The sequence below is a fragment of the Lotus japonicus genome, chromosome 1 (genome assembly GCF_012489685.1).
Source record: "Lotus japonicus ecotype B-129 chromosome 1, LjGifu_v1.2".
Classification (NCBI taxonomy): Eukaryota; Viridiplantae; Streptophyta; class Magnoliopsida; order Fabales; family Fabaceae; genus Lotus; species Lotus japonicus.
The window spans coordinates 120,401,913-120,415,475 of record NC_080041.1 but is presented as its reverse complement, the minus strand read 5'-3'; the positions used below and the strand labels follow the sequence as shown (position 1 = coordinate 120,415,475).

The 13,563-nt window shown below is 33.2% G+C and overlaps 1 protein-coding gene across 1 annotated transcript; it reads left to right on the top strand.

Moving 5' to 3' along the window:
- The first annotated feature begins 1,378 nt into the window (after positions 1-1,378).
- Positions 1,379-6,590, top strand: LOC130732555 (uncharacterized). Its single transcript, XM_057584578.1, has 10 exons — positions 1,379-1,517; positions 1,658-1,889; positions 2,386-2,487; positions 2,895-3,064; positions 3,561-3,694; positions 3,802-3,979; positions 4,273-4,828; positions 5,156-5,268; positions 5,409-5,661; positions 6,241-6,590. Exons 1-10 carry the CDS (start codon positions 1,456-1,458, stop codon positions 6,466-6,468), a joined length of 2,028 nt encoding a protein of 675 aa, XP_057440561.1. The 5' UTR covers positions 1,379-1,455; the 3' UTR covers positions 6,469-6,590.
- Positions 6,591-13,563: the final 6,973 nt, after the last annotated feature.

Below are 13,563 nucleotides of genomic sequence, written 5' to 3'. Positions count from 1 at the left end.
AGAGATTGAATGATTGTAAAAAAATAAAAATAAAAATAAAAAGAGTAAAATACACTCACCCCCCTCAAGATTTGCAAGAATGACACTCCACCCCATTCTTTTTAAAAATCTACACTCCACCCCATTTTTTATAAAGGCAAATTTTAGTGACGAAAACAAATTCCTCACTACTAAAAACTAATTACTAATTAGTAAAAATTTAAATAAATTTAATGCATATACACTATCATACATTAATTTATGAAAATAATTTTACTGAATTAAATTTAAAAAAACCATCCACTCTGTCTGTTAAGTCCACGTCCCATCTATCTCCAAATCATATTTCTCACCACAAACGGCCACCACCAAGCCTTTACTCCCTTTAACACGGCTCCACTGTCCCACAATGTGAAACCCCATGGCACCTTCATGCCTCAAAGTTTTGTTGCGACCTGAACCCCAGAACGTGAATCGCACATCCCTAAAGCCACTTGTTCAACTACTTCTTGTGAATTTCACCCCTTTAAGTTGTGAGCGAACGCTCTGTTGGTCTTAGATATTGTTGGATTTTGTTAAAAACGATGCTCCACCGCCTCGTTGGGCTCTAATAACCTCAGATCCACTTCATATTTTCATAATTTTGTTTCTCTATTTTCTTCACCCATTTGTGTTGTTTTTTTGGCCCACAACCCAATTTTGAAAATTGGAGGTATAAAGAGATTATTTTGATTAAAATTGAATTATTACCAAATATGAAAACACAAGCATGTTTCACTATGTTCGAGATATGGTTTGTAAATCGGGCAGGTGTGCTATTGCATAATTTGCATTATGAATTTACGGAGGAAAAACGCGATTGAGAGAATGAGGAGGATTGTGATGTTTTCATTTTTAAATTTATTGGATTATATTGATTTTTTTTTTGAAATTATTGATTAACAATTTAAATAATTATTAATTATTAATGAAAAATATTTTTCGTCACTAAATTTGCCTCTATATAAAATGGGGTGGGATGTAGATTTTAGATAAGAATGGGGTGGAGTGTAATTCTAACAAACCTTAAGGGGGGTGAGTGTACTTTACTCAAATAAAAATATTGAACACGTGTCATGAATTTATTGATTGTATTTGGGACTGTTTTGAAATTGTCTCAAATGAGACGGTATCCAAGAGGTCACCGAAAAATAGTCCTAAGTTGCACGCACCGCTATGGAGAATGCAATTGCATGTAGATAACGATGAAGCAGAGTGGTGAACCAAGTGTTGCATGCTTGCATTTCATGTCAATCACCACGTGGCAACTAGCTAACTTCCCCACGTATAACCAACCTCTTCTCTTACATCACCATCATCATGAAATGAACCTTTCGATTCAAGTTTCCTCAATTCTCTCATTGCATTACTCACTGAGCGTGAACCGCATAGAAGAAGAAAAAGAAGAAGAAGAGACCGCAATCGCACGGTTCAGTAATGGCGATGAAGCTCAAGTATCTCTCTTCCATTGCCGAGGACGTCGTCAAGAGATGTGCACAGTAAGTAATCCTGAAAAAATAAGTGCGACTCGTGGTTTCAGAGGCATGTCCTGACCCGTGGCGGTGATTGGAGGCGAACCAACATAATTTTTTCTTCATTGAAACAATATACTAACAAATGCTTTTGTCACATTGCTTAGGAAACTGGACATTTCGGAAGAGACATTGGTGGGAGAATTTGAAAGGGGTTGGAACGCTGCTGATACAGGAAATTACTGCAAGGATTTAGTTGAATTTTGCAGTGGGAATGCTCTGAGTGAAATTTGCAAGAACGTAGAGGAAGAGATCAACAATGGTGAATTTAGCAGGTTGACCTATGACATGATGCTTGCATGGGAGAAACCTAGCTACTATGATGACGATGATCCAGCGGTGCGCATAAAAACTCTCATTATGTTAATTTACTATTTTGGTGCAACATGGGTAATTAAGCGTGTGTTTAGATCAACGTTAATTAGCATAAGCAGAATTGATTCTGGACAGAATTGATTCTACTAAAATTGCGTATGGCGAATGAGTTAAAATTATGTCATTTAGTTCATATACTTTATGAAAAAAGTCGCGGGTTCTAGAGTAATATAATGAAATTCCGTTAGTAAAATCTCATAATTGATTGATTATATTTAACGCAGAAGCAACTATTTGTTGTGTCAATTAGAATTAATTCTATAGAATTGATTCTGCTTTACTGGCACAGCCAAACATGATTTCAACTGGTTAGAATTGATTTTAACGAGTAGAATTGATTAATGTACTTTAGGGGGAATTGGAAATGTTTGAGATATATGATGAATATCTTGATCATGGTGAATGATTTAATCAAGTTAATTAGATGGTCTAATGTGATGAGGCTTTTTGAGGTTTGCAGGAGGCTGCAGCAAAGGAAAAAGAAGAAAGGAAGATAACTCTTAAGGCCACTCAAGAACAGGATGATATACCTCTGTTTTATTCAGACATCATGCCCCTCCTTGTAAGAGCATCATTTCCCCCCTTTTATTTATCTTGTTATTGCATAATGCAGATGATGGATTATGATTTTCCCCTAATTCACTCCTTTCTTTGTTGTTTGAAACATGTTTCTTGCATTGGAAATTTGGAGTAGAGTGAAACCAAGCTTATTTGATAAAAAAATGCAAAACTTTAACACTCATTGATTTGTTGTAATTCATGTGGGTTCTGCTTCAATTTAATGAGACACATGAATTTCAACCAATCAATGTGTTGAGTAGAGAAGGTTCAAATGAGTGTTGCTAGCCCTCCTCCCTCTATTTGATATGAGTGCACACAACATGTATAATTTTAGGCATAGATGACACTGGATACTCTTTGCATAGCACATTTTGTTTTCTAATCTAGTTTCATAAACTATTTGGCCAGGTGAATAATGATCCCAATGTTGGAGAAGATGCTTTTGTATGGTTGGGATCATTAGTTCCATTGGTAGCAGATGTAGCAAATGGAAGGTTTACGTTTGAAACTCTAACAGCACCAACCGGCCTCCGACTACACTTTCCAGCATATGACATGTTCTTGAAAGAAATGGACAAGTAATTCATTGAACTGATGAAAGATAATTTTCTGGTACACTTGCATGCATCTGGAGTTCAAATGTCTAATAGCTAGGAAATCCTCTTTTCTGTTTTATAGCTAGTCATGTTTTTGGAAGGCTGTTTGAAAAATATACATGCTTTAGTAGATGATGGCTATCTTGGCTTATTTAGTTCCTGAGCATGTCAGTTATGCAGGATATAAATTATCCAAGCTGTCTGTGATAAAGAACATGTTGAAATGCTGAAAATGTTGACTGTAACCATATATGTTCATGTAGATGTTCATTTAAGTATGAATTGATATAGAACTTCCTGATGATTGAACTAAATTTTTAAGTCTATTAAAGGGTAGTTATTACTTAGAATCCTTTCACATGAGGTTGACTTCAATACTACAAAAACAACATGCCTCTAGATATAAATTAAAATATGTATGCAGTAAAAGAAGTCCAAATTCTTATTACGCTTTATTTTCAATTTCATGATTCCATAGGTGCATAGGACATTTGCAGAAACAGGCAACACCAAATGGTGTGGAACTGGCTGATGATGAATTTATATTACATGTAGATGGAATCGCCAGTGCTCAGAGGGTAGTTCGCCATATTGGAACAACAAGTTGGCCTGGTCTGCACTTCAGTCTATCTGATTAATTTTTTTATAGTGCATTAGAATCCATTAAACTAATCTATTCACATGAAAATTTAAATGTTCCTTTCATCTAAATTTTCCAGGTAGGCTTACACTGACCAATTATGCTCTGTACTTTGAGGCTTCGGGAGTAATAAAGTATGATGATGCTCTCAAAATAGACCTCTCCAAAGACGTTGAACATAGTGTTAAACCAGTTGCTACAGGTCCATGGGGAGCTCAACTGTTTGACAAGGCCATAGTCTATGATTCAACTGATTTGTAAGGACACTAGGATAGCAATTTTTACCATTATTGATATCTATTTTTGAGTTATGATAAAGGCTTTGTCTACCAGAAAAGTCTGGTTCACAAGTTAAAACTTAAAAGAGTTTCTCTGCAAATTAATTTTAACATATAAGAAACATATTGTAAAGAACATGTACTAAATGTAAACACTTGGTTCAGGCGTGGACCAGTTTTTAACATGGTTCACCATAGAATTGCCCTATGTTAAATATCCAATTTTAGATTTTATAACTAATATGTATACATTTTTCTTCTGAATTTTCTAGATCAGAGGGTATTGTACTGGAGTTTCCAGAGCTTACAAGTTCCACAAGACGTGACCATTGGCTTGCATTGATAAGGGAAATAATGTTTCTCCACCAGTTTTTATCAAGGTACAATATAAAATGCCCAGTACAATCATGGGAGATGCATGCAAGGACAATTTTGGGAATCGTAAGGCTGCATGCAGCAAGAGAAATGCTAAGAATATCACCTCCTGTCCCAACTAAATTCTTAATATTTTCCTTATATAATGAGATACCAAAAGGAGACTATGTTCTAGAAGAGCTTGCTCGAAGCCTAAAAAATGTCGATAGTGGACAGACATGTAGTGCAAGTTCTATCCTCAAGAGTATGAACATATCTAGGCCCGCGATTTCTGATTTAGTAGTAGAAGATGTAAGTCAAGCAGACAGCAATTTTAATGTTTTAGAGGAGAGTCCCTCCTTGGTGTCTGCTATCAAACAATCAAGGGAGGAAGAAAAGCAAGTTCTCATTGCTAAAGCTACCACTGAAGAGTTAAAGGAGGAAGGAGTCACTGACAGTGTTCTTGTTCTAACGGTGAGTATTATAACCTAAACAAGGCTTACAAATATCCTCAATTGATGATCTCAATAGAACACTGATACATATTATATAAAATGGTGTTGTTTCCTTGTAGCAGAGAGTATACTATTATACATTTCTATCTATTTCCTATTTAATTTGGGAAAATGAGAAGATTGAGGTCAACATTACAAAATAATTAATGCTGTAGGTTATGGTTTTCCTGAAAAAGGGCCGTAAGATGTTTTTAATTCAGTCTTCTGTTGAGAATCAGAAAACAGGGTTATCCTAAAATGAAAAGAAAGCATTTGCTAATTTTTGTGTTTGTTTTTTTGGGTGTAGGAACTGCTAAAGCCACTTAAAAATGTGGTTCCCTGGGTTAAAAAAATCTTCACATGGGAAAGGCCAATAGATACTCTTGCTGTTCTTGCTGCATCCTTGATAATCACCTACATGTAAGTTCTTATTTCTTAGTTCATTGCTCTCTTTTTTAGCTTATATACCTGTCTATTGTGTTATATGCTTAAAATTTTGTCAATGACATGAGTGAGTTTTGCTAGACATGAAAGTATGTAACATCAGGTAGATAATGCAGGGAGTGGGTTGGAAAAGCAGCTGCAGCTTTCTTGATTTGGGTAATAGTAAAGATGCTTAAGGCAAGAGAACAAAAGATCAATGAGAAATGCAACGAGATAGTAATCAGCAGATCAAGTATGGCTTCTGATCAGTCTACAGTGGATAGCATCGTCTCAGCGCAGCAAGGACTGTACACTGTTCATGAGATGATGCAGATAGCAAACATAGCAATGCTGAAGATATGGTCAATCCTTATTTCAAAAGCTGATAAGGTAAATTTCTTCTAAGATGTTTTTCCCTCAGTTATCAAGATATTGGTGACGATTTATTCTAGCTTATAGAAACACCTTTTTAGGATGATGATGTAGCAAAAGTTAAAAGAGGTTTAGAGTTTAGACATTGTATCTTGTAGTACTTGGTATGATTTTCGGATACACACCCTTCCTTTGAGAAATTTATTGAAATATTAAGCTTAAAATAACTTATATATGTAGGTATAAGTTCTTATTTATAAGCTAATGCTAGCAATCACATAAGTGCTTAACGTATACCTGATAAACTCAGGTAAGCTCCTCCAAACGCGGCCTAAATGTGTTCTATGGATTAAAAGCCTTTTCTAGCTCTTTCCTTTGGGGACAGAACATTTTGGATAAAGCTATTTAAATGATTAGAATTAATGCACTTTTGGTCAATAATCTATGAGATGACATAGATATAGATCTTCAAAGAAATAAAATTAATACACTTCCTTCTTTTTTCAATCCTTTTGGTGGTGGGTTGCTTTCTTTTAGTTGAAGATGCTTCTTGGTCAACTTGATTCTAATAAACGCAACTCCTTGTTCATACTGCAGCATGCAAATATAGTGATGGTGGCACTGGGCGTATTGGCGGTCTTATTGGCCGTGGTTCCGTTCAAAATCTTCATTATGGGTCTGATTGTGCAAAGCTTCACCATGTCACTCAAAATGGGCAAGTCTTCTGGACCAGGGAATAGAAGGTTGAAGGAATGGTGGGACTCCATTCCAGTTGTTCCTGTTCGTGTGGTAGACAATGATCCTAACACTGAATACACTAAATAGTTTTTTGTTTTTTTCACTCCTGTTTTATTAGATTGTCTAGTTTATAAATGTAGCCTGAGCCTCTGCTCCACAATATATGTCTTTCATGGGTATACAGGGAAGTTATAGTATACATGACAACAGAGAAGACATTGAAGATACATGTATATTAATAATAAGTTATCTGCATAGTTGAGGTTGTTTCATTATATTTCTTGCTTCAAGTGTTTCAAAAAAACTGTGTATAATATGGAAATGAATAAAGTATTATTACAGAGCTTGTTCAAACTTTAATTATATTGGTTAGTTCGTTAGAGATTTGGATTTGTTTTTCTGTGTCAGCTAGATAGTTGGTTGTCTTCTCAAAACATTTTTAACACTATTCTGCTTGAATCAATTTCAGCCTTAATTTCAACTTATTGATTTTATATATTTTATAGCACAATATCAGAGCTCATATTATTCACCATGCATGTATTCTTATTCACTTCAATGCATTCTTCTCCTCGTGCTCATATTATTCACCAGGCCATGAATCTTGTTCCACTTTTATAAATTAGTAACTAATTAATATTATTATTGATGCGGAAAATCAATGTTTAATATTTTATTTAATTTTTTATATTAGAAATTCATATAATTAATAATTTAAATGAAAATTAATAGCTAATTTAACTTATATATTTATATATAATGATAATTAGTAACTAATTGTTATGAATAAAGAGTAAACAACTAAATAAGAGAGGAGAATAGAGGAACAAAAGATAGAGAAATAGTGTGATGGAGATGCTCTGCTAGGTGCAGACTCCCTTGTATTTATATTATTAGGTTTAGAGTGTTGAACAAGTATACATGTGGGCCTGGCCCATGGACTCCTAACTCTGATGGGCATCCAAATATTCATAACACTCCCCCTTGGATGACCATCCCTTAAGAATGTGCCTCATTAAAACCTTACTAGGAAAAACTCGGTGTGGGATAAAAACCTAGTGAAAGAAAAAGAGTACATCATTCTATAGTTCGTCTTTGTACATTGCCTCATTAAAAACCCTACCATGAAAAACCCAATGGGAAAAAACATGGTCAAGAAAAAAAGAGTACAATGCATTTTAATTGAAATCTTTAAGCCGACGAACTCCCACATTCTGCACAAGCTTTTCAAATGTTGTAGTTGGAAGAGTCTTCGTAAACAAGTCTGCCAAATTATCACTTGAACGAATTTGTTGGATGTCTATGTCACCATTATTTTGTAGATCATGAGTGAAGAAAAGCTCCGGTGATATTTGCTTTGTCCATCTCCCATGATGTATCCTTCTTTTGATTGAGTAGTGCATGTAGTATTATCTTCATATATAGTTGTTGGCGGCATCTTTCAAGAGGACAAATCACCAATATCAAGTACGCATTGAATCACGAATCTCAGTCAAACGTATTCTCGTCTTGCCTCATGTAATGCTAATATTCCTGCAAGGTTAGCTGAGGTGGCTATCTTAGTTTCTTTCACAGATCTCCATGAAATGGTTGTTTCTCCACATGTAAACAAGTAACCTGTTTGAGATATTTAGACAAATATCCAGCATCTGCATAACCAATTAGATTAAGCTTGGACATAAAGGGAAAAAATAAACTCATATCTAATGTGCCTTTAAGATAGCAAAACACTTGTTTTCCATTCCAATGTCTTTGTGTAGGTGAAGAACTATATCTTGCTAATAAGTTAATAGCAAATGATATATCAAGTCGAGTATGACTAGCAAGATACAATAATGCTTTGATAGCACTAAGATATGGTACTTCAGGATCAAGTAATTCTTCATTCTTTTCTCAAGGTCTTAAAGGATCTTTATTTACATTTAATGACCTTAAAATCAATAGAGTACACAGTGGACATGATTTGTCCATATAGAATCCTTTTAGTACATTTGCAATATAAGTCCTTTGGTACATAAATACATCATCCTTTAGATACTCAATTGATGAGGCTAGATAAAAGTTTCATTCTCAACTCTTTTATCTCAAATTCTTTCTTTAGCAAATCTACAGCTTTTGTGAGCTCTTCTAGAGTCTCAATAAATCATTGTCATTGACATTAATTATGACATAAGCAATCTCACATCTCATCATAAATATGCATGAATTGGTTGGGTCATTTTGTGACCGTCCTTAAGCAAATAATCATCTAGATTGCTTCAATCTAGTAATTTGTTCATTGTTGAGAACATGAATTGTGTGCTTTAGGCTTCTTACAATCTTCAAGGAGTTTTATAGAGATATCAATCTCAAGTGAGCCATACAAATAAGTTGTAACTCCAAGTATCCACCATGATTGTCACATGTGTCTTAAATATGATAACATTATTTCATTTTACTACAAAGACTCTTTAAGCCTTATCATCTTTATACCTTTAGGGTATTGACATGAGGTCCAACAACCCTTAAATTCAGCAAATGAATTGCTTCTTTCTATTTATGGCCAATCATACCCATTCATTTTCGGGTTCAAGATTCTCGCACATATTTCTAATATTGAGCGCTACTTCATCATGTCGACAATTCTTCATGTTTTGGTTCCTTGTTTTAACTTGTAGAGACATAATCATATGAGATCTCTTAAATAAATAATTACAGGTACCTGAACCTCTTCAGGAGGAATAAACATTTTTGTAGTCTCTACACTTTTCAAGATAGTTTGCCTCCTCAACAAGACCATCATCCTTCTCTAGGATCTATCTTTTTGAACCAAGTTTTAGGCATGCCTTAGTCTAATAATAAATTTTTCAACTGGGATATTAAGTTAGAGAAGGGTATTTGCAGCATATATGGAATTTAATAATTCCTTTTCGGTCAGAGAATGCATCTTTTGAACTTCTGGTTCATAGTGCGAGAATACATATGCATTCTTTACAAATTTTCAGAGCTGCTTAATTTCATCTCCCCCTAATGCTGAGAAACAACAAGTAAGATATGAAATATCTATCGGTAATGGCTCAAATTGATTACATAATCTCAGTTTTCCTTGTGGTATCACCTTAGTGCGTTGTGGTGGAGCAATTGAAAATATATAACGCACATTGAGAATTCTTAGTTGAGAGATATTAGGTTCCTGACCATGAACCAATTACAATGAGGAGAATTCTAATGAATTGTTGGCTTGATGCGTGTCAATGCTGCTAATTGCAAAATCACATGTCCATAAATAAGGCTATTTGTTCTCATATGTAATTATCTAGCCATAAATATGAGGCGTTTAATTAAACAAATTAGCTAGATCATTTGAATACGAACATGTGCAACTAGATATTCAAAATCATGTCATTTACCAACTTGATCAAGGTTGGAATTTTCACTCTATCAATATTGAGAGTTGATGACATATATTTGGTCATTTAGTCGATGCATCGATAAATTTATGAAATACTTAAATGACTCATAAAAAGAGTGAATACGTGCACATGTATCGCATCTAATATACTCAAGAGTATGCGGGATTCAAACCCATATATTTTACCAATTATTAATTGGTCATGAGAACAAGATATAAGAATTCATTATATTGAAGAATCTTCAGGTTCTTCGATGAGTGCTCATATGAATTCATATACTTTCGCATCATAAGACTCGGGATGGTCTAACCGGTCATGCCAATCACATTCACTTTGTTCCATATATAGAACTTTCTCATTCAAAATAATACTTCAATGTTTGAAGTAAAATTTTCTAACGTTTTAAATCCTTTAAGGATTTTGATATTTTCAACCCATAGTTTATCGTTACATCAATTAGATGTAAATAAAGTCCTTCAAGACTTTCAAATTAATAAGGAATTTGTGTACATGACAGTTGTGTCACAAGATGAGTATTGCATCTCATAATTTCCTTTAACTCATATCCATCGCATGAAAAAACTCAATAGGTTTGACATCTCTGGATTACTACCGATCCAAGCAATATCTAGCAACAATGTTTATATATGCTCTTTATATTTGTATACTTTGATATCAATTTAGGGGGTGATAAGGGGAGTAGAAGGCATGAGATCATGCGCCAATGTGAGACTGTAACTCACACTTTAATTCTCAACATTCTCCCCCTAAGTGTGAGTCACAAACACATTATTATGCTCCCCCTCAGCAAGCTATTAGCAATTTCACTGCAATTTGCTTCATCACCGTGCCAATAGGACACGTCGACTGACCACCACATTGTGTCAGGAAGACTTCCGATATAAGGAGTCATTATCATGGTCACATCAACCATTGATTCAAATATCACTTCTATGATTCCAACCGCATTTGGGTTGTTTCTTGCAAAAATATAATATTATTGATCTATGGATCTATTCAAGAGTGTCAATGATCCATTTTAAAATATTGCTTTGAAATTTCATAGGCTTCTTCTAGAGAGCAACCACAAAAGTTCCATTTCATGAAACAATACCATATATGCCATTGGGTGTCCTTCAGGGACATTTAACCATGTGTTGATATAAATGATCACAACTTTTGTCATGTTTGTTGAAATATTCACTTCAGGGAATATCTCAATCCTTCCTTAATATAGCTACTTCTGTAGCTTACATGATAGATACATATCTTTCAATCAACTTGATCAATGATAACGATATAGTTCTTCAGGAACTATAATGTATTGACAAAAGACTATAAGGTCTTCTTTTGTTTATTTCAAACAACTAAGTTTGTTTAAATATCCTTTTATCATACAAAAAGGAAGTTAAAATACATGTAAATAAATTTGTTTGTCATAAATAACGAAAATAATTTTATAACAAACTCATAGAATTATTCCTAAATATACTCTCTTCATGATCTCATAAATATTTACACATTAAAAAAAATCCTTTAAGATTTAATAAAGATTTATGTACTAAATAAAATAGTACATCCACATACAAATGTTTCTACAATTACCCTTCGATTCTAGTTTTATTAAGAGCTTCAAAATCAATTGATATCATATAAAAATTTTCCGTAGTATCTAGTTTTAAAATCAAGCACTCATTATAAACGTAAATTGAGAATATATTCCTTTATGAATCAATGAGTATAATAAAAAGATATCCACATATTAAAAAAAAATCTGGAAAAGAAACGACTTTAATAATTGATAGTTTTGAGAAGAAGAAGAAAAAAAATGTGACAAAATTGATAGTACAATATATATATATATATATATATATATATATATATTTAAAATCTTTTCATCATAGAACTGTTTTAAAAGTAACAAAATTAAAGAGATTAATTCAATTTAAAAGATTTAAATATAGTATATTTTATGATTCTTTTCTTGATCTCTTCTTGATGTATCTCATGACCTTTCTTTATCTCTTCCACTTTAGTGACAAGATTCAATAATACTCCATACACATCAAGGAAGGAATGAAGATGATATGTAAAGAGATACAGAGCAATTTCTCTCTTACATTCAAGTATCCATATTAGTTTCTAGTTCTTCATGAACTTTTTTTTTTTGTGTATTCAAGCTATGGTACTCCTGAACTCATAGCTCAAAGATAATATATCTCAATACAATTCTTATGGACTCGTAGGATATGAATCTTCAGGATTCAAATTTTAAAAAATTGCACTACGGTACTTCTCGACTCGTAGGTTATGAATCTTCATGATTCATAAAAAAAATTATAATGGTACTTTTGTACTCATAGCTATGAATCTTCCGGATTCATATTTTAAAAATCAACTACGGTACTTCCGGACTCGTAGGTTATGAATCTTCAGGATTCATATTTTGAAAATTGCACTATGTGCTTCTAGACACGTAGGCCATGAATCTTCATGATTCTTTATTACAGTGCTTCTGGACCGTAATGCTATGAATCTTTATGATTCTTTCAAAATAATTTAATTACAGTGCTTCTGAACTGTAAGACTATGAATCTTCAGGATTCATATTTATTACTACGGTACTTCTAGACACGTAGTGAAGATTCATTCAAAATATTTCAACTACAATGCTTCTGGATTGTAGGCTATGAATCTTCATGATTCCTTATTATTACAGTGCTTCTGGACTGTAAGGCTATGAATCTTCATGATTCATGCAAAATAATTCAATTACAGTGCTTCTGGACTGTAAGGCTATGAATCTTCCTAATTCATGCAGAATAATTCAATTACAGTACTTCTGGACTGTAAGGCTATGAATCTTCAGGATTCATGCTTATTACTATAGTACTTTTGACTCATAGATAAATGATTCGAAGAAGAAGAAGAAGAAAGAAGAAGAAAAAAATTATAAAATTATAATCTTCCACATGGATGTGGTACTTACTCTGGAAGTGGTACTTACTCTTTCACTTGAGAATTGAGAATTTTATGGAGAGACTATCGTGCTGATAACGTGTTATGAATAAAGAGTAAACAACTAAATAAGAGAGGAGAATAGAGGAACAAAAGATAGAGAAATAGTGTGATGGAGATGCTCTGCTAGGTGCAGACTCCCTTGTATTTATATTATTAGGTTTAGAGTGTTGAACAAGTATACATGTGGGCCTGGCCCATGGACTCCTAACTCTGATGGGCATCCAAATATTCATAACACTAATTAATATTTTTACTATGACATAATTCAATTTAGTATTTATTAAAAATATATATAGAAATTCCAACTCACTTATCTCCAATGTGATTGGATGATGAGTTATTTAACCCAAACTTTATCATGAGTCATTTAGACAACCCCAATATATATTCATATTTAATATTTAAGAATTTATTTAAATTTTTTTATGTTTCACTATTAAATTATTAATAAATAATACCATAAGTAGAAATTAATAACTAATCAATATTTTTATCAATGCATTGTTTGAGTCAACTTTACTTTTATATATATATATATATATATATATGTGTGTATATAATATTATCATTTATTCTTATAAAACTATAATATCCATTTTATCTTTATTGTTTAAATCTTTTAAAAATATTAAAAACTGTTTGAGATTATTTTTTAAAATATTTTCGAATAACCGAACGCTGGTGTTTGCTTCCTCTCCATGAACGTTGTTGCTTCTACCTCGCTGCAACGTTATTACCTTCCACTCCGCAAACGCTGCTTTCAACTCCA